Source organism: Callorhinchus milii, unplaced genomic scaffold (genome assembly GCF_018977255.1).
Source record: "Callorhinchus milii isolate IMCB2004 unplaced genomic scaffold, IMCB_Cmil_1.0 Scaffold5, whole genome shotgun sequence".
Taxonomy (NCBI): domain Eukaryota; kingdom Metazoa; phylum Chordata; class Chondrichthyes; order Chimaeriformes; family Callorhinchidae; genus Callorhinchus; species Callorhinchus milii.
The window spans coordinates 23,369,650-23,394,282 of record NW_024704746.1 but is presented as its reverse complement, the minus strand read 5'-3'; the positions used below and the strand labels follow the sequence as shown (position 1 = coordinate 23,394,282).

The following is a 24,633-nucleotide window of genomic DNA, read 5'->3' as shown; positions in this document are numbered from 1 at the left end:
GAGGGTGCATTAAACCTAAACCATTATTTCCCAATGTTATTTAGTAAACCAAAAAGAATATACAGAAATAATAATAAACCTTGCATTTGATATAGTGCCTTTCAGGTCAGGAGGATGTCTCAAAACACTTCATAGGCTATACTGAGAAGTGGAGTGACTATGTATTTTATGGGCAAATATCATGTATTTGAGGGTTTGACAATCTCTTCAGATGCAATGTCAAAGGAGAAAGCTGAGAAGTGGGGAAAAAAAAGCCGACAACTGGATTTGCCTGTATCATGATTCTTGAGAAACTGGAGTTAAACCCACTCACTACTGGCATGTTCTCCCACTCATCCCAGTAACTCACACACTGAATTAATTATCTCACACCGTGCCTCTGTCTAGGCGACAATGCAGCCTCTAACGGAATCCATTAACTTCATTAGCAAATAATGATCATGGTGGAGAGTCTCAATGGACCCAGCTAGGTCTATCACGCAGAGCAGGTCATTTGTCAAACATTAGTGCACATGTGTGCTCTTTGCTCCTCAAATTAAACAGAGGAATTCCCAAATTAGCATCTCGGATGGCTTTGCTATGCAACCCATTAATTAAAACATATTACATTACGCCCCCTCGGAAACCTGAAATATTTGAATGGCCGCTTCTGGTGTGTTAAAAACTCAAAAAGAGTAGCAGTTTAAAACAGCTCATAAACGGTGAAAAGGAATGCACTATTCCTCCTGTTAAAACAAACATTGACACAAGGTGGGGAGGAGAGGGGGGGTGGGCTGCACTCCGCAGCAAATCAATAAAACTACCCGTTCGCATCTCAGCTACTTGAGTCAAGTCCAGACAGATGAAATGAAAGCCTTCTCTTTTTTCTAACGTTGAGGGGATCCTACCATACATTTGACTGGACAAGTTACTATTCAGCTCCCTTCTAAAGGTGTGATTTGGCAATCTCACTTTGTGCAGACAGGATAAATGATGTAGCAATGAGTAAAATCGTGGAGATGTACCTATGGTGTCCTCTTCTGAGGATGGCATTGAGGAATATTGGAGACGCTATCCTTCACATGAGACGTTAAAGCGAGATCCCTCGTGCCTCTTTGGATGGTCCTTAAAAATCCCATTGCACTAATTCGAAAAGAGAAGGGAGTTTCTCTCTCTCGGTCTCCTGGCCAACAATCACCCGAATCAAATTGGTCATTCACTTTATGGCTATTTGTGGGACACTGCCTGCAAAATACACTACACTTCACAGTAATTCCTGAGAAACCCCTGACGCCCCCCTGACATGGACACAGTTTGAGGACTTTATCAAGTTACTTTAAGAACAGTTTATTGGGAGAACAGTTTATTGGTCACTGTGTTTTCCAATTTTCTTGCTCTCTTAAAAGTGCCCGGTCATACTGGCACATCGTTCTACAGACAGCAGGATTCTTTGCTGTATTATGGTTATACACTGTGGGCATACCAGGCCTGAGAACTATAGTGAACATTACTCTGAAATCCTATATCAATGTCTATATCAATGTCTGAACTGAATATCCAATACTACATGGGGAGGTGAAAAGGGAATTCACGTTTCTGTGAATTTACCACTGTTCACACCAACAGGCAATTCAGATTATATTTACTCACTCCATTTAATTAACGTGTGGCGTTCATCTTACATTTCACACATTGATAAACATGCACTCATTACTACAGTTTGAGAAGTTTGTAACTATAACCTTCAAAGTCTGTTTATCACCTTGTGTCTACTATGATCATTTCATGATTCAGTGGACACAAGATGGAGCTTTACCAAACTGGAGGGAGTCAATTCAAAGACAGTGATTGTATTTTACTACCTGGTTAGAAAACGACTGGATAAGTAAATACTCTTCCACTCTCTAGTGGCTTAAGAAAAATGGGTTTAGGCACTCTCAAAATACATTCTAGAAGATATGAATCCATAGGACAACACTACCATCAACCCACACTAAGTTGTAGTAAAATTGCACCAGTTTTGAATGTCATAAGATAATTGAACAAACTTTGTTTGCAAACACTGATGGTCTTAATTCCTTAATAACCTTCAATGACATATAGTTTACAATATCCATTAAGATCTCTGCATTGGATTGGGCAACAGAGGAAAGTACATTTGCAAACAATTCTGATTGAAGGTGATAGATTGTGTAAGCAGCATGTTATTGAGTGAATTATGAGACATTAACTTGACGACTTAATAGCATCTGGGAGGCAGGAAGATTGAGTAAATTAAAGACAACCAAAGGCAAGTAAAATGATTATCATTTTATATCAATTTCCACATGTACGCAGATGACACCCAACAGCAATGTCCCACAAAGTGTCATGGACTGAAAATAACCAATTTATTATTGGTTTTTTTTTGGGGGGATTATTATTAGGCTCTGTGTGGAGTAAGGAAACTTGCCCAAGGTTTGGCCCTCTGCCTGGAACTGAACTCAGGTCTCTCACTTGCAAAGCGATTGCTCTAACCACTGAGCTACAGGACTCCATTGCCAGACTCCGCCACTGCCTCACCCCTCAGGCTGCCGAAACCCTCACCCACACATTCGTCACATCAAGGATCGATTATGGAAACTCCCTCCTCATCGGCCTTCCCAACTCTTCCTTTCACAAGCTATAGATCATCCAAAACTCTGCAGCTTGTGTAGTCTCGCGCAACAGGCTCCATGACCCCATCACTCCCACCCTCGCCCGACCCCACTGGCTCCCCATCCCCCAGAGGATCGAGTTCAAGATCCTCGTCCTCACTTCCAAGGCCATCCATGGCCTTGCCCCTCCTACCTCTCTGACCTACTGACTCCCTACCAACCTGCCCACTCCCTCCGTTCATCGGGCTCCGACCTATTCCATGGCTCCCGAACCACCCTACCATCGGTGGCGGGCTTTCAGCCTTTCTGCCCCCACACTCTGGAACTCTATTCCCACAGTCCCTTCACCTCACTTACTCCCTTGCCTCCTTCAAGGCAGGTCTCAAGACCTTCCTCTTCGATCATGCCTTCGGTCAGCCTCCCATCTCTCTGTCTTCCCTCACTTCTACACCACCCCTCCCCCATACTCGGGTCTTGACCCTTGACTGTATAGCGCCTTGGGACATCCTCCCGATGTGAAAGGCGCTCTATAAATGTGATTTTATTGTTTTTGTTGTATCAGCAAAACCCAGAGAAACACTAAAAATAAGAATTCTAGCCACATTGAAGGAGTTTTCAAATAAATAGTAAGAATTAAAAAAAAGTACTGGAAAATGGTGATCAGAGTCTGCAAAGCAGGCACACAGATATAACAACAACAACCCTCATGTTTGATATAGCATCTTTTACATTGGAAATCTCAAAGCATTTCACAGGATATACTTTTGGCCTGTTTTATTACAAAGCATAACTACTGAAAATATCATGTGGATCAAAATACAGTTTCCGAACAGAAACACTGATTTGCTTGAGTTCCAATCAAAATAGGAAACGTCATTCAACACCATGTGACTCCATAAATAACACTAACATGGAATCTGCTCATTTGAAAAGTTCCATTCTACGGAGTGACACATAGAATGATCCTTGCAAAGGTCCTTTCACTTTTAAGATATTTCAATGACAAGGAGATGGTCACAAGTTACCGCTCAGCAACATCAACTGCAATGCTCCAACAGCAGAGATCAAAAAAAGTGATGTCAAGAAAAAAATATTCCATAGAAAAACTACGGGATATTTTCAGCAAAAAAATATGCCAGGAAACTTGTGCTACGGATATTTGACTCTCACGAGGATACAGCAGTTAAATTGTCTTGTGTATGCATTTGGTTTTCCATGTAACCTTGTGGGTAAAGCAAGGTACAAAGAACTGACTGTAGATGTGGAATATTTGATCATAGACGCGGTGTGAAAAGAAGCGAGAGGCCGAAGGAGTTTACGACACAGGGATAAGGGCAGGGAGGAATTTCAGATTCTTTGTCAAGGTTTCATTTGACTTTCTCAGGCGAGTGCATGACAGAACGAAGCCCACATAGTCTGTTGAAAGCAACAGACTGGATGCGCTAAATGATTTTTTTTCCTTGCTTTTATGCAATTTGAAACGCTGCACTGTAAGTCCACCAATACATACTTCAGTATATACTGAATTACTTCTCTCTTCCCTCCTCCCAATGTGAAGGGCGCGATATAAATGCAATCTGTTGTTGTTGTCAAGGACAAGACTAAGAGAATTATTCTGGAATGGAATGCACTGAAGTCTTATTTAAACCCTGACGATAGCTTTGAAAAGAATGTCAAGAGCCGGAGGTTAAGTAGAGATTTGAAATGATCCCGTCATAGAAGCTGCATTTGCCTTTCACAATATTTGACCACTTCACCATCTTCCTGATGCACAGCATTCCACTAAGTCACAATGTTCACGACAGCCTTATTGAATTATTGAGACAGCTTATGCTCAGGCTGGTGCAAACAGTGGTTGTTAATGGATGTCCTGAGCAAAGATCAAGGAGTTTCTGACCAGAGAATGCATTCACTCAACTGTCTTTGGACCCATATTCAGTGAAAACCTTCCACAGACAATAAAGTACTTTTTTTCCCCACCAAAACTGCATCATGGGCTTAATTTCCTGTGAAAAACTAGATACTTTTGTATGAAAAGGTGCTAGATTATATTTTCAAAGGATGACAAGATCATACAGAACATTTCTCCAACAAACTTTCCGGTACAACGAAACATTGTCTGATAGACATGATAATGTACCATCATAAATTTACAGGCTTTCACGCAGAATATAATGGTGCCCCGTTTGTTCTGAAGAGCATGTTTTCATTGTAAATCAGGGCATTAGATGTCATTGGCAACGGCAAAGACCTGAGAGGTAATCACCTGCCTACATCTCAAGACTGGGAATTTTGCCAACACAGTTGGGGGGTGGGGTAGAAGTACAGGGAAGTTGCTTGCAATGACAGTCAACTCCTGAAGAGACAGAACCAAACAGATTGATGCAGGAGATGTCAGGTTTGGCATGACTTGGAAAAGCTCGCTAAATTATATTATGCTTCAAAAAAGCTTAGTTTTTTTTAAAAAAAACGCACCACAAAAAATATAGTAATCCCTGCACAAAGAAATGTAGGATTATATAATGGTCTATGTTGCTGAAATTCACAATCTGAAAGATTGCCATAAAATAATGAGGGGTCACCTAAAAAAATGAATACCCAGGACAGCAGAAGACTTGAAATATGCATAACTTGGGAGTCCTGTATATATAATAATAATATATAATAATCCTTGCATTTGATATAGCGCTTTTCACGTCGGGAGGACGTCCCAAAGCGCTTCACAGAACACACTGTAAAGTGAATTGACTGTATATTTGTGGGCGAACGCGGCAGCCAATTGCGCACAGCAATGTTCCACAAACAGTCGTAGATTGAAAATGACCAATTTATTATTGTTTTTGGTTTTGGAGGGATTATTATTAGGCTCTGTGTGGAGTAAGGAAACTTGCCTAAGGTTTCGCCCTCTGCCTGGAATTGAACTCAGGTCTCTCACTTGCAAAGCGAGTGCTCTAACCACTGAGCTACAGGACTCCACTGTAACTCAGTGGTTAGAGCACTCGCCTCGCAAGCGAGAGACCTGGGTTAAATTTCTGGCAGGGCAAAGCTTTGGGCTAGTTTCCTTACCCACAAGCCTGATAATAAGCCCCCAAGAAAAAAAAACAATAACAATTTGGTCACTCAATCCACGACCGCTTGTGGGACATTGCTGAGCGCAATTAGCTGCCGTGTTTGCCCAAAAATATATAGTCACTATACTTTACAGTATATTCTTTGAAGCGCTTTGAGATGTCGAGAAGATGTGAAAAGCACTATATCAAATCAAGGATTATTATTATATATTATTATAACTTTAGATAATTTACTAACAAAAACTAAACTTTTAGGAAAACTAAAAAAAATTCAAATATAAAGTTGTATTTCTTGCTTTTGTATCCAATTTACATAATTTGTCCATTTTATAATTTTTTTTCACATCTGCACTTAAAAAAAAACGTTACTGGGTATTCAGTAAAGAAATGAGTACAAGTCACAGCAGCTAAACAGAAAAACTGCACCTGGGAAGTGCACAGTCTTAAAATCAATGAAGACTTAGCCTTAAATATTACAGGATCACAATGGTGTTTAGAATTATTAGCACTTGTAAGTTTGTCGTGGATAAAAATTATAACTGACTGAAAAAAAATAAGGAGCACAATTGATGTGCAGCCACTTTTAGCCCTGCAATCACATTGTGAAAGGCAAGCTCCTCTCGACTGTCTCAAAGCCGGTGTGTCAGTGTGTATAAATTGGAAGACAGATTCAATTACCAGAGCTACACGGAAATTTCTCATTGTTTCAAGCAAGCATGAAATTTGGCAACAATCAGATTGCCAGTCTTGTAAGCCCCATTTATCTTGCCAGGGGTACACGAGCTAGCCTCATCGAGGGCTGGGAGATGAATATTAAAACCCCTGCATTTGTAGCAGCTGCAAGCGTGTCGCTCCATTTTATTCCCCCTGATTAATGGCCTCCTATCCCTGATTTACAACTCCCCGCTGGACAAGCCTTAGCCACACTGAAAATATTAGAGAATTATTAAATAAACATTCATACGTCATGTCTGTTTCATACACTCCTCAAAATGCAACTGACTCCAATAGGAATTCAAGCGGCAGCAACTGTTTGCTTTAACTCTGACACGCAGCATCTTGAATGATTCATGCCTCGACTTGCTAAAACACTTAATGTCATACATCATGCCAGCGGTCGTCTCCCAGCTTGCAGAGTACCTACGTTGGCTCGGGATGAATCAATCTCGACTGAAGGCCTCTTGCTGCCACATTAGGCATACATCATACCTCTATCACCCGGTTTGAAAAAAAAGTCAGGTACCACTAGACGCACAGCCACAGCTTCCAAAGTAGGACCCCAATATCAATTTAAGCAGCTCAAGCCAGCGCCCGACCAACTGAACCTTACCAGGCTCACATAGAGATCGTTCAACAGGAGTCGTTGTGCAGCAGTGCACAAGTGAGAGGTGGGGTGGATGGAGTGAGAAGAGACACCGACAAAGAATGTGGCAGATTCAAGGGAAAAGGGGAAAGAGAGGGGGGTTAAAAGAGTTCGCAGCTCAGATAAAACACTACTGCAATTTTTAAGGTTCCCCTGGGGAGCGTTACTAAAAAGTAGGGAATTCTCTCTTGCTTTAGATGGCTCATATATCAAACACTGACAGATTGTGTTCATATTAATGATACAGTTGATTCCACTTGATGTACTTGATGTTTCTGATTAATGTTTCTGTTTAGTGAATAGAAATGACAAAAATCCATTGCGTTATTCTGGTTAACTAAAAAAAACTTTCAGCTGTAAATTCTTGTTACAGTGATATATTCTTCGGCAAATTGCCCTTTTTACAATGGATGCAGGACGGATTGCATTGGATCGCTGCATTTATTACCTTGTGACTCTTCACCAAAACATAACAAATCAGAAGTTCAAACAATTCGGTATCTTAATTTATAAATTTCTTCAGTGTGTATAAAAATGCCCCCGAGAAATCCTACAGGTTGAATGGACATTCAATGCAATTCTGATTTAAACATAAATTACACATATGGGGAGAGGGGGTGGGGGCGAGAGAGAATGTCCCAGTGTCGTATTAGTTTGGTATCAAAATAATAATAATAATAATAATAATCCTTGCATTTGATATAGCGCTTTTCACGTTGGGAGGACGTCCCAAAGCGCTTCACTGTAAAGTGAATTGACTGTATATTTGTGGGCGAACGTGGCAGCCAATTGCGCACAGCAATGTCCCACAAACAGTCATGGATTGAAAATGACCAATTTATTATTGTTTTTGTTTTGGAGGGATTATTATTAGGCTCTGTGTGGAGTAAGGAAACTTGCCCAAGGTTTCGCCCTCTGCCTGGAATTGAACTCAGGTCTCTCACTTGCAAAGCGAGTGCTCTAACCACTGAGCTACAGGACTCCAAAATATACTATATTGCAGCTAGCTTGGAGACTGAGAATGGTTTGAGCCTTATCAGCAGTCTTCTTCCACAGGAACTAGTGCATGCTGCAGGGAAAACAAGGGAACTGTATGTTTTGGCAAGAGGAATAGGGAACGACAGCACATTTCCTCAATATGTTGAGGTTTTTGTTGCATTCTCCCAAATTAATTACATCTGGTGTCACAGTAAAACCTGCATCATTCTTCTACTGTATACCATTCCCACACCTTACTTACTCTGCCTCAGATCCCACTCCTTTCCATCATAGAAGAACAATGGTCAGCTTACAGTGCAAAGCACATTAGCAGGAACTCAGCCACAGCATTACAATAATTACTCTCGCTTTAAAACACACAGCCAAATGTTAAAAATGGGCAAATGATACAATTTAGAAAGACATTCAGGAACGTTTCTAACATTTGTTGCTGTTGCTCATCCACAAGCCACCCACCTGTAAAGTGCGTTTGCCCTTTGGCTACCTGGCTCTAACCATGTTTTGCCTGCTTGGTTATCTGACCAGAACTACACATTTTCCTTCTACCCCTTTGTCAGAATTTCCAGATTACCAAATCTCACCTCTCCATCACCAGTCACCCAGCTTCAACCACAACTGTCCCCACATAAAATCTATTTAACCCTGGTCCCAAACTTGGCCAACAAATGGTGCTCTTTACAGTATGGATGGAGGGGCATGGACTGCAGGGTCCTAGGGAAAATGCGGACAACCGACAGCCACTTTTTCTGTGTCCGTCATTTTTCCGTTGGCAGACTTCACCGCTGCGCTTTATAAAGGTGCAGGTGGTTGCGGTTTATTCATTTTCTTCATTTTAGGGGAGAGTACAACATCAGAGCAGATGCAAAACACTGAATGACGGAAGAGGACACGAGATGGGTCCGAGTATCAGAAGACGTTGCTCTAGGTCTTTCTTCCCGGTTTGCTATCTTTATTGTACAGTGGAAGCAGCAACAGAGAAAATAAACTCTCATGGTTTTGGTGCATTCGAGATGCATCTGAGATAATTTCATCACTCACGCGATGTGCATTCTCAGTTACCAATTCCATTCAAACTGCAACTCACTGTGGAGCCAGTGGGAACAACTGTGAAATGGTTCCAGGATAATGCAACACCAGGAAATCTGGTGGTTTTCATTATGGGTATGAAACTGAAATGAAACTAAGTGGGGACTGCATCACCAAACTCCCCTCAACTCACCCACAAACAACAACAATTGGCATTTCTATTGCGTTCCCACCACTCCCACGTGCCCTATCAAATGCAAGGATTATTATTATTATTGTCTTGAAGCAGAAATAAAAGCCTGCAACACTTATTCTGTCCACAGTCATACAGCCATTTCACCCCTCATTTAAATCAACCAAGCACTAATTAAAACCCAGCACAAATCTTGCCAATAAACAAACCAATTATGGCAGTCAATAGCACTCTGGTGTTGTATCAATTTTGTCGAAAAACAAACAGTAAAATGAAACACTCCGCACATATTTACATTAAGAATACATTTAAATGATGGAATATTTTCTGGCGCTTTAAAACTGCTTGGCGCGATTATATTTCGATCATCAACACTTGTAAAAAAATAATGAAGTACTTTAAAATAAAAAAAATCCATTCCATTTTAGTGAGATGACTGTTTGAAATAATAAAACTCAATTGCACCTATTTATATGGCAAGCACTGATAATTGATCTATTGATTGTGACCATTTCGCATTCAGTTGTTACTTACTCGAAGGCTGCTGGAGCAGCACTGAATGCACTGAGAAATAAATGCTAATCTTTATTAATAAGCCAGTCACCGTTCTGAGGTTCCAGTTAACCAAATCTTTTTCGGGGAGGGTGGCAGGGGGAGGGGGGAAAGAGTAGGAGATTGGAGTAAAGAGAAAATTTCTGAACCCCTTTTTTTGGAAAATCTTCCCCACATAGATTAAAGGCATTGGCACCAACAACAACTTGCACTTATATAGTGTCCCTCACGCAGGATAGCGTCCCAGAGCGCTTAACTCACTAATCTGTGCTGCAATCATGTCGAGTCGTCACAATCATAGAATCAAAGAATCCTGTAGCACAGAAGGAGGCCATTCGCCCATCGTGCCTGTGCCAGCTCTTTGAAAGAGTCCCACTCCCCTGCTCTTTACCCATTAGACTTGCAATTTTTTTCTTTTCAAGTACATTTCCAATTCCCTTTCAAGTATATTCCAATTCCTTATAAGAATCCTTCTGAACAAAAAATGAGATTTACAATCTTCTGGCACAGTGCAGATCCAAACATAGGAGAATGTAGTGACTTAATAATAATAATAAATTCTTGACTTAAATTCCAAGTGCTTGCTAATGACAATATTTTTGGATGTGTATTTTAAATTGTGGAACTATTTCGCGTTATAAATTTCTGGGAATCATAAAAACAATCTTGACTCCAAATGGCATTTTTACATGGTTTCCTTACAAAATGCACATCTGGAATATCTTACTGCAATCTTGGATGCCCCAACCACTAACATCAAAAGAATCCAACAAGAAATGATCAACTGGTTTTAGTACATTCCAATTTGTGACGACTCCACTTAAAATGTTCCGCTACCAGACAACCTGGAGATTGTTGCTATAGAGAACGAAAACACAACTTGTCTGTTCTGTAAGTCGGTCAGGGCAGAAACGGACTGATCCATTCTGTCAACACTGGAGCACTTACTTTTCAATCTCACTGTTTTTACACGTCTTCTGTGTCTGCACCTCTAGTTTGCCGCTCTCTCCATTACTTGTTGAGGGCATTTCTAAAAAAAGAAATCAAATGAGGAAGTCAAAAAACAACTTGAAATGTATTTCGCTTTGAACTCAACGCAAGCAGAGATCAGCAGACAATTTTATTCCACCAGTATGGGTTTGACTTGAACTTGGGTGTCAGGGGTGAAAAGGTTTTAATGCACTATTCCATTACCTCTCCCACAATATTTAGGCCTTAAGAAACGAGTCTACTAGATCATGGGAAAAGAGAAGAAATTGGAGGCAGCACCCATATTAACCTGACTGTTGCCTCCAATTCTGCATAACTCCCAATAGACATCTCTGTCCATTCAGCTTTTACCAGTCAGTCAGATCACCTCAGTGTTAATCACCAACATTGTTAAAAGGGGCAAATCACAAAAACAAAGGCAATTCCTACTGTAAACCGGCTTTAACTTTGTTTGACTACCTACCATCATTGGCCCATTTGGAAAACTCTGGTGTTATTCGATTGCTTGGAGTTCCACCACTGCAAAGGAAACCATACATCCTAGTTAATGGCATCACTGTTAAACATACTACCATTTTTTGTGGCCTATGGGATGGAGAATGTTCAGCGTTCAGAGTGAGATTATATAGTCCACAAATCTACTGAAATCGATTCAAAACTGTAACTTTCTCAATTTTTTACAGTTCATTTGTGTCATTACTTTATAATGAAAGTACTTCACCTTAGCCTTTTCTTCTCCTTGAACTCAAACCTTCAATTCTCAACAATATGACTTTTCCAATTTCTTGCACGAGCCATCTCTGCTGTCTCTCAGCACAAGACTGGCAATTTAGTGGCAATCAGCTGTAAATTACTGAACATTTTACACTGCGGACTTAATCTATTAAAGAACTGAGTCAATCCCAAATTCATTTCAACTAGTGTCCTGACAGAGAATTTTATTCGATCAGCTTGGACTAGGTTCAAATTCAGCACCCGTGGTTAAAGGGTGGTGTTTATAAACCCCCCAAAATACAATTCTGAAGAATGAAATGAGAAGGTTTCTATAGCAGAGAAACAATCTAAAATCCTCTATTGAATTTATATATTGTTACTTACTTTAGAACTGCACCGCGTAGCGCCTCCCGCTCTTTGGCTTCACCTGGTTCCTCGCCAGTACAAGGTATAATATCTGCCTCTGTGTACCTGTTTTGTTGAGTTAAGGAAATAGGCAAACTACAAAAGAAAATTACTCCAACCTTTATCACAGATTCAACCTTACTACAGTAACACAATAGTAAAGGAAACCCCCTACCAATTTATTTTTCATATTGTTCTAACAAAATGCATAGTGACTACACTTCAACATAAATCCTTTGATGCGCTTTGAAACATCTTCTTGGTGTGAAAGATGCCATATCAAATGCAACGATTATTATTATATCTAACATCTGTGGTTTACTTGGAAACAGGCATTTATTCATCTTCAAAATATACAATCAATACCCTTTGCAATTCGCTCTATGAAGCGTTTTGAGACGTCTCAAAGACGTGATAAGGTGCTATATCAAATGCAAGGAATATTATTACCACTTTCTGATTTTTGATTATGGAAATGTTAAGAACTTATTTTAAAAATGCAAAAAAAAAATGGGAAAATATGAGCATGCTATTTAAAAATGGACGTTATAGATGAGAAAGCAGAGAGTAACCTTTTAAGCTCAAGCCAATCCCACAAATGTAAAAGCCCCAAAAACAGGAATAAAACAAACAATCATCAAATAAGGATGCTGTGGTTTCCCATATTCAAGGGTGTCATCTCCATCCACGTCAAGATCTGCGTCACTGTCATGATTCTCTTTACTGCTGCAGGTAACGAAACCGGATCCTGTGTAAAAGCACAACAAAGCCATGAAGGAATGAGAGCCAGGGATATGGATTACACTAAACACTCTACATCAAACGGAAATCATAACCATGTTGTACAGAGGTTCTAATCTAAGTTACATGTGGTGCGTGTGCATGCGTGCGTGTGTCTGTTTATGGAATCCTGTAGCTCAGTGGTTAGAGCGCTCGCCTCGCAAGACCTGGGTTTGATTCCCAGCAGGGCAGAACCTTGGGCAAGTTTCCTTACTCCACACATGTGATAATAACCCCTCAAGAAAAAAAAGCACAATAATAAATTGTTCACTTCAATCCATGGCTGTTTGTGGGACACTGCTGTGCACGATTAGCTGTCGTGTTTCGCCCATAAATGTACAGTCAATTCATTTCACAGTATATTCTGTGAAGTGCTTTGAGATATCTCAAAAACATGAAAAGTGTTATATCAAATGCAAGGATTATTATTATATATCTTAGTGTGAAACAAAGTTGGAAAACAATGTAAAGCAGATTATTCAATGTTCCTTAAATCTGGCTCAAGAGTATAAACCCAAATGAATATTTATAAATCAGTTCAGCACATTGTAGCACGACAATAAAACAAGAGTTGAAAATGTAAACCATGCTGATACCAAAAATGCAACAGTAGACTGACTGCATATTATTACCCATATAGTCACATGCACATAAACATAGAAAGATCATGCCAAGATGATTATGGGAGAGTGTGGTGAGCAGTTGGAGAATTCAACAGTGCTTGTATTTGCCTTTAAATTCTTTGAATATTCCTATTCTGAGGCCACCCCTTCTGATGTGTTTCATTGACCAGGAACCAATTCAGAAATGATTCAATCAATTGATCAGGACACCAAACATATCCACTTTTGATTGGAATGAAGATTTTTTGTAAGTGTTAGTTTATTTATCTCCAGGAGGGAGCCATAAACATTCTACTTCAAACTTGGTAAAATGAGCAAAACACAATTTTTTCATGTTCTTTAGGCATTAAATTTAATTAAAATGACTTCAGATACAATTTGTTTTTTTTTAAAAAGCACAGCCTGTTTGAACCTGTCTTTTTAACCTTCAGCAAGTAAAAACAGCAAACAGCTAAGACACGGGTCATTTAGCAGAGAAAAACAAAGTAATGCAGCAGTTCCATGTTCTTTCGACATTCTTTCACAGAATGTGACAAGTAATTCAGGCCCCGATCTTGACTGACACCTCTATAAGTCCCTGACACTACTGGAGACAAACTTCCCCATCAATCATGCTCCAGCTATCAGGACTATTTAACCAGCGTCTGAACTGGTGAGAGAAAGCTGAGGCCTACGAAAGCTGTAACCCAATCCAGTGCTTTCAGATATATCCCAACTCCCAGTAGGCTGTGGCCTCTGCCCAAATAATTAACATTACATGTGAGAGGGGAAAAGTGGAATTTCCTAGTGCTGAGCTGTTAATAAGCCTTAAATTTTATAAATGTGAGTTACCCCAAAACACAACACAACCAATAATGTCACTTTACAATGAGCCCCTGGCTGCTAAACCAAAAGAAAATCACTGTTAATTTAATCAATTGATCAGTTCATTGATTTGAAGTCAAAGCGGCTAGTTAACCATGCAGAGCAAAAGCCCACGACTGCAGGACCACAGAAAGCTGTCATTGATTTTTCTACCTGCCACTCAGCATACATCCTGAATAGAATTGCAACTTTGTGCAATGGGGAGCCGGGGGTTTCAAAGTTAAATTAGTTACAGATGCAATCAGGGTGTCTTCTGTAAACTCTATTGATTGGACAGCTGACAGTCCGGCACAGAACGACTCGGCTAGTCAATTGCCTCAGATGTCACCTGCCACTTTGCTGAATAGTTGACAATGCAATTATCCGGTGTAGAGGCAAGAAGTTGCTGTGTGTCAAATACATTTAGCCCCCGTAAGATGCTGCTCAATAGGTGCGCATGGTGTGTGTGTATGTCCAGGCAAGCATGCATGTGCATTTGTTTAGCACAGCCTACAACATGCCAATCACTCTCAAGATAGTCGACAAAGAGGCTTGAAGGATATGGCAAGGTGACCGCAGAAAGAGAAAGTTTGACGGAAGAGCATGTGGATGGACTGTGGGGCAGGTTTACATAAAGAGATAATGAACTGTAGTGATCACATCATGGAGAACGGTACAATGGTAGAGGAAAAAATAGACTACATTTCAAAACGGCAGGCTTACTCTTCTTAAAATGGAAGATACAGTCAATAATATTAATAATCTATTTTAAACAATTACAATGCAGGCTTGAATTACGTCTCAGTAATCAGCTCACTCAAAACATGCGGGGATTAAATCACAGTCCTTAACTCTGCAGTGCAGGTATCATTTCACATCAATTGCCATGTTGGCAAAACAAAAGTGACACCAAAATGTAATAAAGCCTGATCATGTGATCAGCATGGATCATTGCAGAAAACAAACAAATTCCTTTGAATGATTTTAGGCATTTATTATTCTCTCAAGCCCTGGTTCACAGAGCGGCTCGTGAGGCCTGCAAATACTCATGATCTTAGCCTCGAGACAATTGTTTTCCAATGGAAGATTGAACGTAGGAAGTTTCCCCAAATTCTGCACAATCTCAACTTGGATGTTTACCCGATAACAGCTTCCAGATGAATGCAGAATTTAAGAATTTTCAAACCTGATCCTGCATTTTGGTTCCATGTGTATACTTGCAGTGTTTCATAATATACTTCCATGTATACTTCATTTGCACTTTGTTCCATCATGCATTGTCCAAATTTACTGCATCTCCTGAGAATTTTTGCATTAACCCTCGAATTAAAATTCTGAAATTTCCCTGGACTTCAGAAAATCACACGATCACAAACAAACTCCTGATCTAGCTCAGAACTTAAACGATTCAACCCTGAAAGGCAGCATTCCATAAATGATCATGCTATTTTATCATCGCTGAATAAATATGGATTAAATAATTGTACAGCCTTAATGTACTACGAAGATCACAGTCATGTCACTTATTACCATTGCCCGTCTAGACTTGAACAAGTAGCTTAAAGGTAACTTAAAAGTAAACCCGTTCAAAAGTACAAACTGGAGATTCAATTCAATGTAGCCTTTCACCTCTCATTACAACTTCATTTCAGTTCAAATTTGATGTCTGTGAAATATAAGTCAGCCTGTTTGAGTCCAGTGCTCACATCAAGGTAATATTGGGAAGGGATAGGGGAGGGTGAGAAGGAAGCAAGATATGTCAATGTAATATGCGCACAGCATCTATGTCTAATTCAGTTCTTAATGTCTTAATTCTGCAGCTGAAAGTCAACTCAAAGTGAATCTCAGTAGTACAAATACGGGGTTCAATTGACCTACCACAATTACTCTATTCTTATGGCTTTGCCAAACATCCTCTAATACAGTCCAAGTTTAGCTGCTCTCACAGAACATTCTGCCAACAGAATTAGGCCCTCCGATTTCCTTCAATGTTTCGAGCATATGGTTCTCAAGTAGGAACCGACTGTTAGTGGATTGGCGAATCGCTTTTCTGGGAGTAATAATCCCTTCAAAATGAAAACATTTGGTCACTCAATCCACAACTGTTTGTGGTCACTGGCTGCAGGGTTTTGGCCACAAAATATAGTCAATTCACTTTACAATATATTCTGTGAAGCGCTTTGAGACGTCTCGAACACATGATAAGGGGCTGTATCAAATGTAAGGATTATTATTATTATTAAATATGTGCTTCTAGAACCTGTTATCTGTTAATTCAACTCTAGACACTGTAACACACTGCCTCAAGACTGTTGGACTGAATCATCATCGTTTTTTTCCTTCCCTTTCATAGTTTGAACTTTTTAATGTTCACAAGACAAGGATTATTATTATTATTATTATTATTATAATAAGTCCGGTATGTTTTTCTTACTATCTCTTTGCATTACAGGATAAGAACTCAATTCTGACTTCAAATTAGGCGAGGAACACGTTTGAAAAAAACAAACTCCTTATTATAGAATAAAAAGATAAAGCAGATATCGCGAAACTTTCCATATCAGTTGCTTCACCTTACCGTACATCTAGGTTGTTTATGCTGAAGCGCACAGCATCAGTTTTATCCTCTTCCCTCCCCCCCAAACACTTATGATCCAGTTCAAATCACTGAATCATGACAACCAGGAAAAACCTCACCTGCGTACGTACATAAGGAACTGGCAGATTTGACTATTGGGTAACATTAGGAACTGAAACCCTGAACCACACACAGAACTCATAAAATGGGCTGCTTTTTTAAAAAAAACGATTACGCTGCCAATTCAGGGAGGAAACTTTTCTTTCCTAATAATCAGTGTACTATATGGCCTTTGTCATTAAACTATATAAAGATGTAAGAAAGGGAAGTAGAGCAACACAGCTGCTTTCACTCAATGACTTTCTTTTTTAAACGTCCCAATTCGGTTGAATTTGTAAAGAAATTGATCAAATTATTTGCAGAGTTAGTTTGAAGCTTATAATAGTAATAATAATCTTGCATTTGATGTCATGCCTTATCACCTCTTCGAGACGTCTCAAAGCGCTTCACAAAATATACTGTAAAGTGAATTGACTGTATTTTGTGGGCAAAATTTGAGAGATATTTTCTATATTGAAAGATTATGGTCAAATTTAAGCAAATTGTGAAAGTCCTTCCAGTTTCTGAAAAATAAGACCTCAAATGTCGAAGATTGTTTACTCAAATTTCCATCGTCTTCAATCCTGTATTATATACAGTGATGCCATTTCAGCAAGCACAGCAGAGGTCTGCTCAACATTCTTCCCTAACCTGTCTATGTCTCTCTCTCTCTCTCTCTCCCCCTCTGAAGTTGTCCGGACAGTTTTTCTTACCTCGCGTTATCACTTGCTTTAAACAGACTTGGCAGGCAATCTAATCCTCCCTGAAAAGGTCAGTGCCATTTTAACTGCCTTTCAATCACATTATGCATGGTGCAGCACGCGCTCACTGCGATGCCTCCAGCTCTTGTCTAGACTGGATCAATACCCGAGCGATATCACTAGAGGAATGACACATGATGCCAATCGACCCAAAATCCCTAAATGGAACTGAACAGAAGGGAACAACTGGCCGCCTCTGACCTATCACTACCTAATCTACTTAGTCCCATCTGCTCAGGCCGAAATAACAACCAAAGATTTCCTCAGTCGGTAGTTTGCAGTGAGTGGGGACTTGCTCAGGCAGAACACCCTCCCCCTTCCGAGCTTTGAAGTCACATTACAAAGCTGGTATGAAAGCACAGCTTCAAATGTTTTCTGATGCCATCGTTACCTTCTTATCTCCTTGCTCATTCCACAGTTACTATAGTTTCATCCACAACATGTTGTCAATAGTCAGCTATCTGTAAGCAGTCCGTTAGTTACTGTTCTCAGCCACTTTCTTTAAACTGCAATGAATCATTTAAAGATGGTAGTCCTGGTTAAAGATGAACCAATGTGATTTTTAGGTGAATAGATTTTAGGTGAATAGATTCTTTCCTTTTGTTTGAAGAGCATGCTGCGTTAAATAAAGAAAAGCAGCTTGGAAAGATATTGGAAACGAGGATAAGGAAAAGATTTGGGATTTGACTGATCTCTTGAAGTAGCATTTTGCTGTTGCAAGGTATTGATATTTGTATTCCTCTCATACCTTTAAAGGGAAAATGTAGTTTAATGTCTAGTATAATTGGAAATGTTATGAAGGCAGGTATCTGTCTATACACATCTGTACAACTGCTGTATAAAGACAGACAGATGTATGCTTAGGACCTGCGCTATAATGACATAAATTATTGTGAGAATTTGGTCTGAACAATGACTTTGCTTCACATAGAACAAAACTTCATAACTTCAACCATTCTGAACAGAATGCCTTCTCAGCAGGAAGTTTAAAGTATGAATGAGGGGAGACTGAAAGGAAAAGATATACACACACTCCAGCAATTGACTTTAGATGTTTGCCTAAAAATACACAGTCACTCCACTTCACAATAAAATCCTGTGAAGCACTTTGAGACGTCTTGACAGCCCTATCAAATCGATGGATTATTATAGCAACGCTGCCAGTGAGTAGCTAGTCTTTCTAAAAGCATTCAAGACCACCTCCCAGTAAAGCAATAAACACACCCAACATTAGCCCAACTCTACCAAGGGCAGGCAAAGAAATATTTTCAACAGCCCAGCCAAGTAAAATTATCAGCAGATGAGAACTTTGATATATTGAGGCTCAAACATGGTCTTCAGTAACCTGAGCTCCCTTGGTCAGAACCCCAAAGTGAATTCTGTGAGTGAATTCCAGATGCTGGGGCTAGGAATCTCCTATGGCTTCAATGCTGCTGGGATTCTTTTAGGCCCGTAGTTCTGCACAGCATAATCGTTTATTGGATTGACAGTATACACTCAATTTCCACTGTACAAAGTTTAATTAAATTTTGGCTGACATGGCTAGCAGATGACAGCGAAAACAATTATTTTCTACAACGCTAAAATGGCACATCATATGCAACTTGTTTCCGTTGGGACCCAAAAGCTTTGCAAAACATATGTAGATAAATAAATAAAATAGAGATTTAGATACATAAATATAAAAATATTCCTAAGTTTCACCGAGTGCATAATCTTTCCCTTTCAAGCTGGTTTGGAATACAAACCAGCTCCTTAGCTCACACAATAGGCCTCAGTGTGAAAGCACAGCTGACATAAACTCTGAATCTTTCACTAGGAAAACGGTACAAATTGATTGCAGACCTTGTACCTTGCAATCCCCCCAGCAGGTCCCAACAGACTCAGCTCTTTCAATATTTTATAACTTCTGAAATGAGACACGTTGCTCCCTGCCCTACCTCATTTAGGTAAAACAAGGGAGATAACAGGAAATTTTGTTTGACAAGCTCTCATTTCTCAGCTCCTCTGCCCTCAGTGAGCCAGGAACAGATCCCTGCGAAAATTACATTCCCCAGTACTGGTCAAGTAAAGGTCAAATATTAGGGATGAGCAAATGGTCTGATCCGACAGGCCCCTTTGAGGGCAAATTTAGATCCACACTTGAAATGTTTGCTCTTGCAAATGAAACCTGATCGAACTTGAAGGCTTGCTCAAAAATAGGCATTAGAAAGAAATACAGGCATAGGTTTAAAAACTGCTCAGTTGTGTCACTTTACTTATAAGTGTTGCGTACCTCGGAATCCACCTTCTAATAAGGTCGTGGCCCGTATTCTCTTCTGCCCACACCACTCGTACTCCTCAAATCTGTTCCCACTTGCACTCTCGTTCTCCATATCCACTGACTCGTCATCATTTGTATAGGATCCATCTCGCTGTGGGTTGAAACAGATTGTACTTATAAGTTTCAAATTAATTTATGCATTTTGTTGTGTGGAATATTTTTATTCAACAGGAAAAGCTGCGGTAATTTTCCTCTTGCCTATTTCTTTTGATAAGGTCTTCACTCACTATTCAAGAGCATTCATAAACCCATAGCTAAAACCTATTAGAATGATGGTTTGAAACTCTACTTTCAGTTTAAAGAATACTCATATACTTTCCATACTTTGAGAAGTACCCTTTCATTCAGAGCTCATGACATTATGCCGTCTCCTCACCTGTGGTGTTAAATCATGTTTAATTCAATCAGTTTTCTTTTTAAAATTCAAACAAGATATAATACTTTCTGAACTAATTTAGCAGGAGAAATATTTGCCTCCGATTCCATTTCAAGGAAAGCATCCCGTCCAGTTCTAACCAGGATTGCAAGGTCAGATGAATAAATACCTAAGATATCTGATAGAAAAGGACAGTATGAAAGTCTAAATCAATTTTTGTTGAGTAAAATGATGGATAATGGTACACTGCAGGCGTATATAATAATAATCCTTGCATTTGATATCGTGCCTTATCATGTCTTCGAGACGTCTCAAAACGTTTTGCAGAAGCGAATTATAAAGGGTACTGACTTTATATATTGTGGGCGAAAAGCGACAGCCAATTGTGCACAGCAGTGTCCCACAAACAGGCATTGATGGAGTGACCAAATTATTATTATATATTTTTTGAAGGGATTATCAATGGGTGAAGCACGCACTCAGAGGCGAGAGAAAGGAGGAAAAGACTAGCTACAGTGTATTTTGACGTTGTAATTGACCCCGTTGTAACAAACCGTATTGAAACTTACTGCACCTTTTAATACGTGAGTTTTACTAGCCCAGGTGTGACTGACCAAACGTTTCACTCTAAGGGTTTAGTAAACTCCTGATAACGTGACCCTGCCTTCACTTGGCACTACCACTTAAGTCATCAATATCCTGTATGATACGAATACTCAGTCTAACATGGACAACTGTTTTGGATGGGGCTGCACAATAGTCAGGCATGGGTTGTATTCCAATATTATTACATTTGTTGCATCGCTTAACCTTTAGAGGAATAATTCAGCCATATGGTTGTGACGGAGGCCACAACATAAGGTCCCGCTGGAGCTTGTGGTCCCAGCCATGCTCATGTTGCTGAATGAGAGCTTAAAAGATAACCACAAATGTACTAAACAGATGTGGAGGCCGACTCAATCATTCCCCACATCAACTTTTTATGGATTTATAGACTGCGTGCAGGATTCTCACAAGGATCTTTAAAAAGTTATGTCCCCTTTTACAACAGTTTCGTCTTTAAATACTATTTTATTATCAAATGTGTTTGGTATGTTCCCCACTGCAAAACCTCAGTCTGCATGTATTCTGGAATGACAAGATGGCAGGCAGCAAGTCAAAGAACGCTAATACAATCGAGTGGTTTCTAAGGTAATCATAAATGCTAGAACAAAGCCCAAAGCACTTTATGGTCAACTAAACTGCAAGAATGTTTATCGTTGGCCCTAAACTCACTGCTCAGAATTTGTTAAATGGGGAAGCACATCCTGTTTAATTGCCCCATGCAATAAAGAGGCATATCTGTACACTTACCTTCATCTCCTGTCACCTCTGGTTTCATGTCATGCTTCTGAACTGCTTATTAAAGGCAATCTGGAAGCAAACATTTTGTGTAAAACTTCTCTGACATCATGCCAGTGGGTTATAGGAAATGTTTCATTCATGGCGTTCCAGACAAAACGAATGCTATCAGGTTGCCTTTAACCAACAGGACTAAAGCATAAAAAGACAAAAAGAGTAACAGACACAGCTAAGTGTACACATATCCTTTTCATTACTTATAGGTTTATGACCAAATAGCAGAGACGTCCTCCTTCAAACTATATATTGTATTCATAAAGAACAGCAAACCTTAGGTATTGAGACACAACATGACAGAGGTGAAAATAAAGATGGATGTTGAGGTTTAGCTCATCAAATTACTGTGTATTATACTGATACCATATTCTTTTCTGGCAGAAAATAACAGGGGAATATTACATTCAAAAGTCAATATAATCTAAAACGATACATTGTGCAGTAGTGAAAAAAAGGCTTTCATATTCGGCTTAATCTATTATTTCTCTGATTTTGCTCTCCCACTGCTATCTTGTAATCTACTCCATGCAGAACAAGCGTCAGATTCATTTTCAGGTGATTCAAGTCCAACTCTCAAAGTTCTTTGAAATCTTGATACGTTGTTAATAGAATATGAACTCATGTTGATTTGTTACTACGTTTTAATTATAAAGTGACTCAAATATTTTCCCTTTTGTACCCATATAATAATAATCCCTCCAAAACTAAAAACAATAATTAAATTGGTCATTTTCAATCTACGACTGTTTGTGGGACATTGCTGTGCGCAATTGGCTGCCGCGTTCGCCCACAAATATACAGTCAATTCACTTTACAGTGTGTTCTGTGAAGCGCTTTGGGACGTCCTCCCGACGTGAAAAGCGCTATATCAAATGCAAGGATTATTATTATTATTATTATTATATTCACGAGATAGTGGTTTAATATTCTCAGGTGCGCATTTGAAGCTACAAATCTGTAATAAAGTGAATTATTTTCCAAAACCTTTGAAATTAGAAAGTTTCTTCTGAAAGCGTGTGTATATTTGTGCGAAAACCTAAACAATTAAATCGAAAGTTAATGGGAACCGTGTGCATCCATATATATATATATGTGTGTGTGTGTATGTGTGTGTGAACATCACCAACTGACAGTTTCCACAAATGCTTCAGTGCTATCAAGGTTTGTGGAAAGGAGTTGAATATTTGTGTTACCCACTTACAATCATCTCTTTCCTCAATTATAGGCATCACACTTTCTCCTGCTAAACCCATCGAATCCTCCTACATCTCACAAATAAACAGAGATTTTTACACTAGATCCTTCAAATCAGTTTAGTGATAAAGTGCAATAAAAAGAGAACTTGTTGGAGCACCAACATGTCCATTGACTACCTTATCCAGGCAGGCTTCCACATGCCTACTCATCTCTTCCACTGTTCCAGAGAGTGCCGCATTGCACAGCGGACATACCTGCCCATCCTCTGAAACCTTCTTCCTCTTGTTTTTCCCTATCCGTGCTGGAAGACAAAAGAGGAGACCTGTTTAGGGTCAATGTTCCCTCAGAGTAAAATATCTGCAAGTCTCAGTTATTATTTAAGCGAAGTCGTTATCGGAGATGAATACTAAACAAAACACACCCAACAAATATTTCAGTTTGATCAGGATTTCCTCTTCATAATAGGAAGAAAAAGAAGTGTGAAAGGTGTTCAAAGAACTAGGAACGTGGAACTCAATTAATCTGCAGCGAGGAAACTAATACGTAGGTTAACAGATCATAATAGTGGGAGTGTGATTGGTCAAATCAATGAGGCATCAACTACACATTACGCTCAAGCATGTAAGTCATTAATGTTCTGAGCCCAAAATAACAATTCAGCAAAACAAACTCATTTGAAATACACCTTCCACTGCCATTTAATAAAAAGATAAAAAATAAATGTTCCGAGAACAAAATTGAAATGAAAGCAAAGTGTCAATACTGTACAACAACAACAACAAGATTCCATTTATAGAGCGCCTTTCACGTTGGGAGGACGTCCCAAGGCGCTGTACAGTTGGGTCAGGACCCGAGCATTGGGGGAAATAATCAGGGTGAGGGGAGGGAAGGGAGGGAGCGAGGAGGGGGTAGAGAGTCGAGAGGGGAGCTGAAGGCACGGTCAAAGAGGAACTGCACACTCTTTCGACTGGTAATTAAAGAGGCCCGAAGTAGGGAAACTCAATTAAGCCGTACAGTTAGTAATACATAGCTGCCCAGTTTAATGTATTGCAAGTCGGAAATGGTTTAAAACTCTCCAGAGTCGAGATAGCAATCCCCTCCCAACTAAAGAAAGGTTTCAAACGGTGCCCAAAGCAGAAGCACAAGTGTTGGAACATAGGAACAGGAGGAGGCCATTCAGCCCTTCAAGCCTGTTCCGCCATTTAATTAGATCATGGCTGATCTGTACCTCAACTAATCCTTCCAATTTTCCGATTTCTCCCCATATCCCTTAATACCCTGACCTACCAAAAATCTATCAACCTCACCCTTGAAGGTGTGGATGGATCCAGCACCCACGGCCTAGCTCAAGGGATTCAGGGAATGCAGTCGGTTCACTTTGCAGTGTACTCTGGGTGGATTCTGAGACGCCTGGAGGATGTGGTGGAGCACTGTGTCAAAGGCAAGGATTAATATAATTATAAATGAATGAGTTAATGTGGTCTGGAAAGAAGGACAATGTCTGTACTAAGAATCACCTTAGTACAGACATTTTGATTGAAAGACAGCATTGGAACCTTGTCGGTCGGTCTAAGAACACTTCTTCTTGAAACAAAGGGAAACGGGAGATACCTCGGGACACTTAATTGGTTTAACATTCACACCCGGGATGATGCAATTAACACCCCTGGCCGTAACAATGGGAAAAAAGTTTAAGGGTTTAAATTTAAGATTGTTAAATATGAGCA

The 24,633-nt window shown here is 39.7% G+C and overlaps 1 protein-coding gene across 6 annotated transcripts in view; it reads right to left on the bottom strand.

Moving 5' to 3' along the window:
• rnf220a (ring finger protein 220a) overlaps nucleotides 1-24,633 on the bottom strand; it is a 229,408-nt gene that overhangs the window by 28,023 nt on the left and 176,752 nt on the right. For 5 of the 6 annotated variants that reach the window (XM_007899912.2, XM_042334845.1, XM_042334844.1 and 2 more), the window contains exons 7-12: nucleotides 23,083-23,207; nucleotides 19,888-20,026; nucleotides 12,580-12,676; nucleotides 11,908-11,994; nucleotides 11,273-11,328; nucleotides 10,768-10,849 (exon numbers count right to left, since the gene is read on the bottom strand). In XM_007899912.2, the coding sequence (XP_007898103.1) occupies nucleotides 10,768-10,849; nucleotides 11,273-11,328; nucleotides 11,908-11,994; nucleotides 12,580-12,676; nucleotides 19,888-20,026; nucleotides 23,083-23,207 (586 nt within the window). The remainder of the gene's footprint in view (nucleotides 1-10,767; nucleotides 10,850-11,272; nucleotides 11,329-11,907; nucleotides 11,995-12,579; nucleotides 12,677-19,887; nucleotides 20,027-23,082; nucleotides 23,208-24,633) is intronic. The other variant, XM_007899915.2, reaches the window with a different exon arrangement.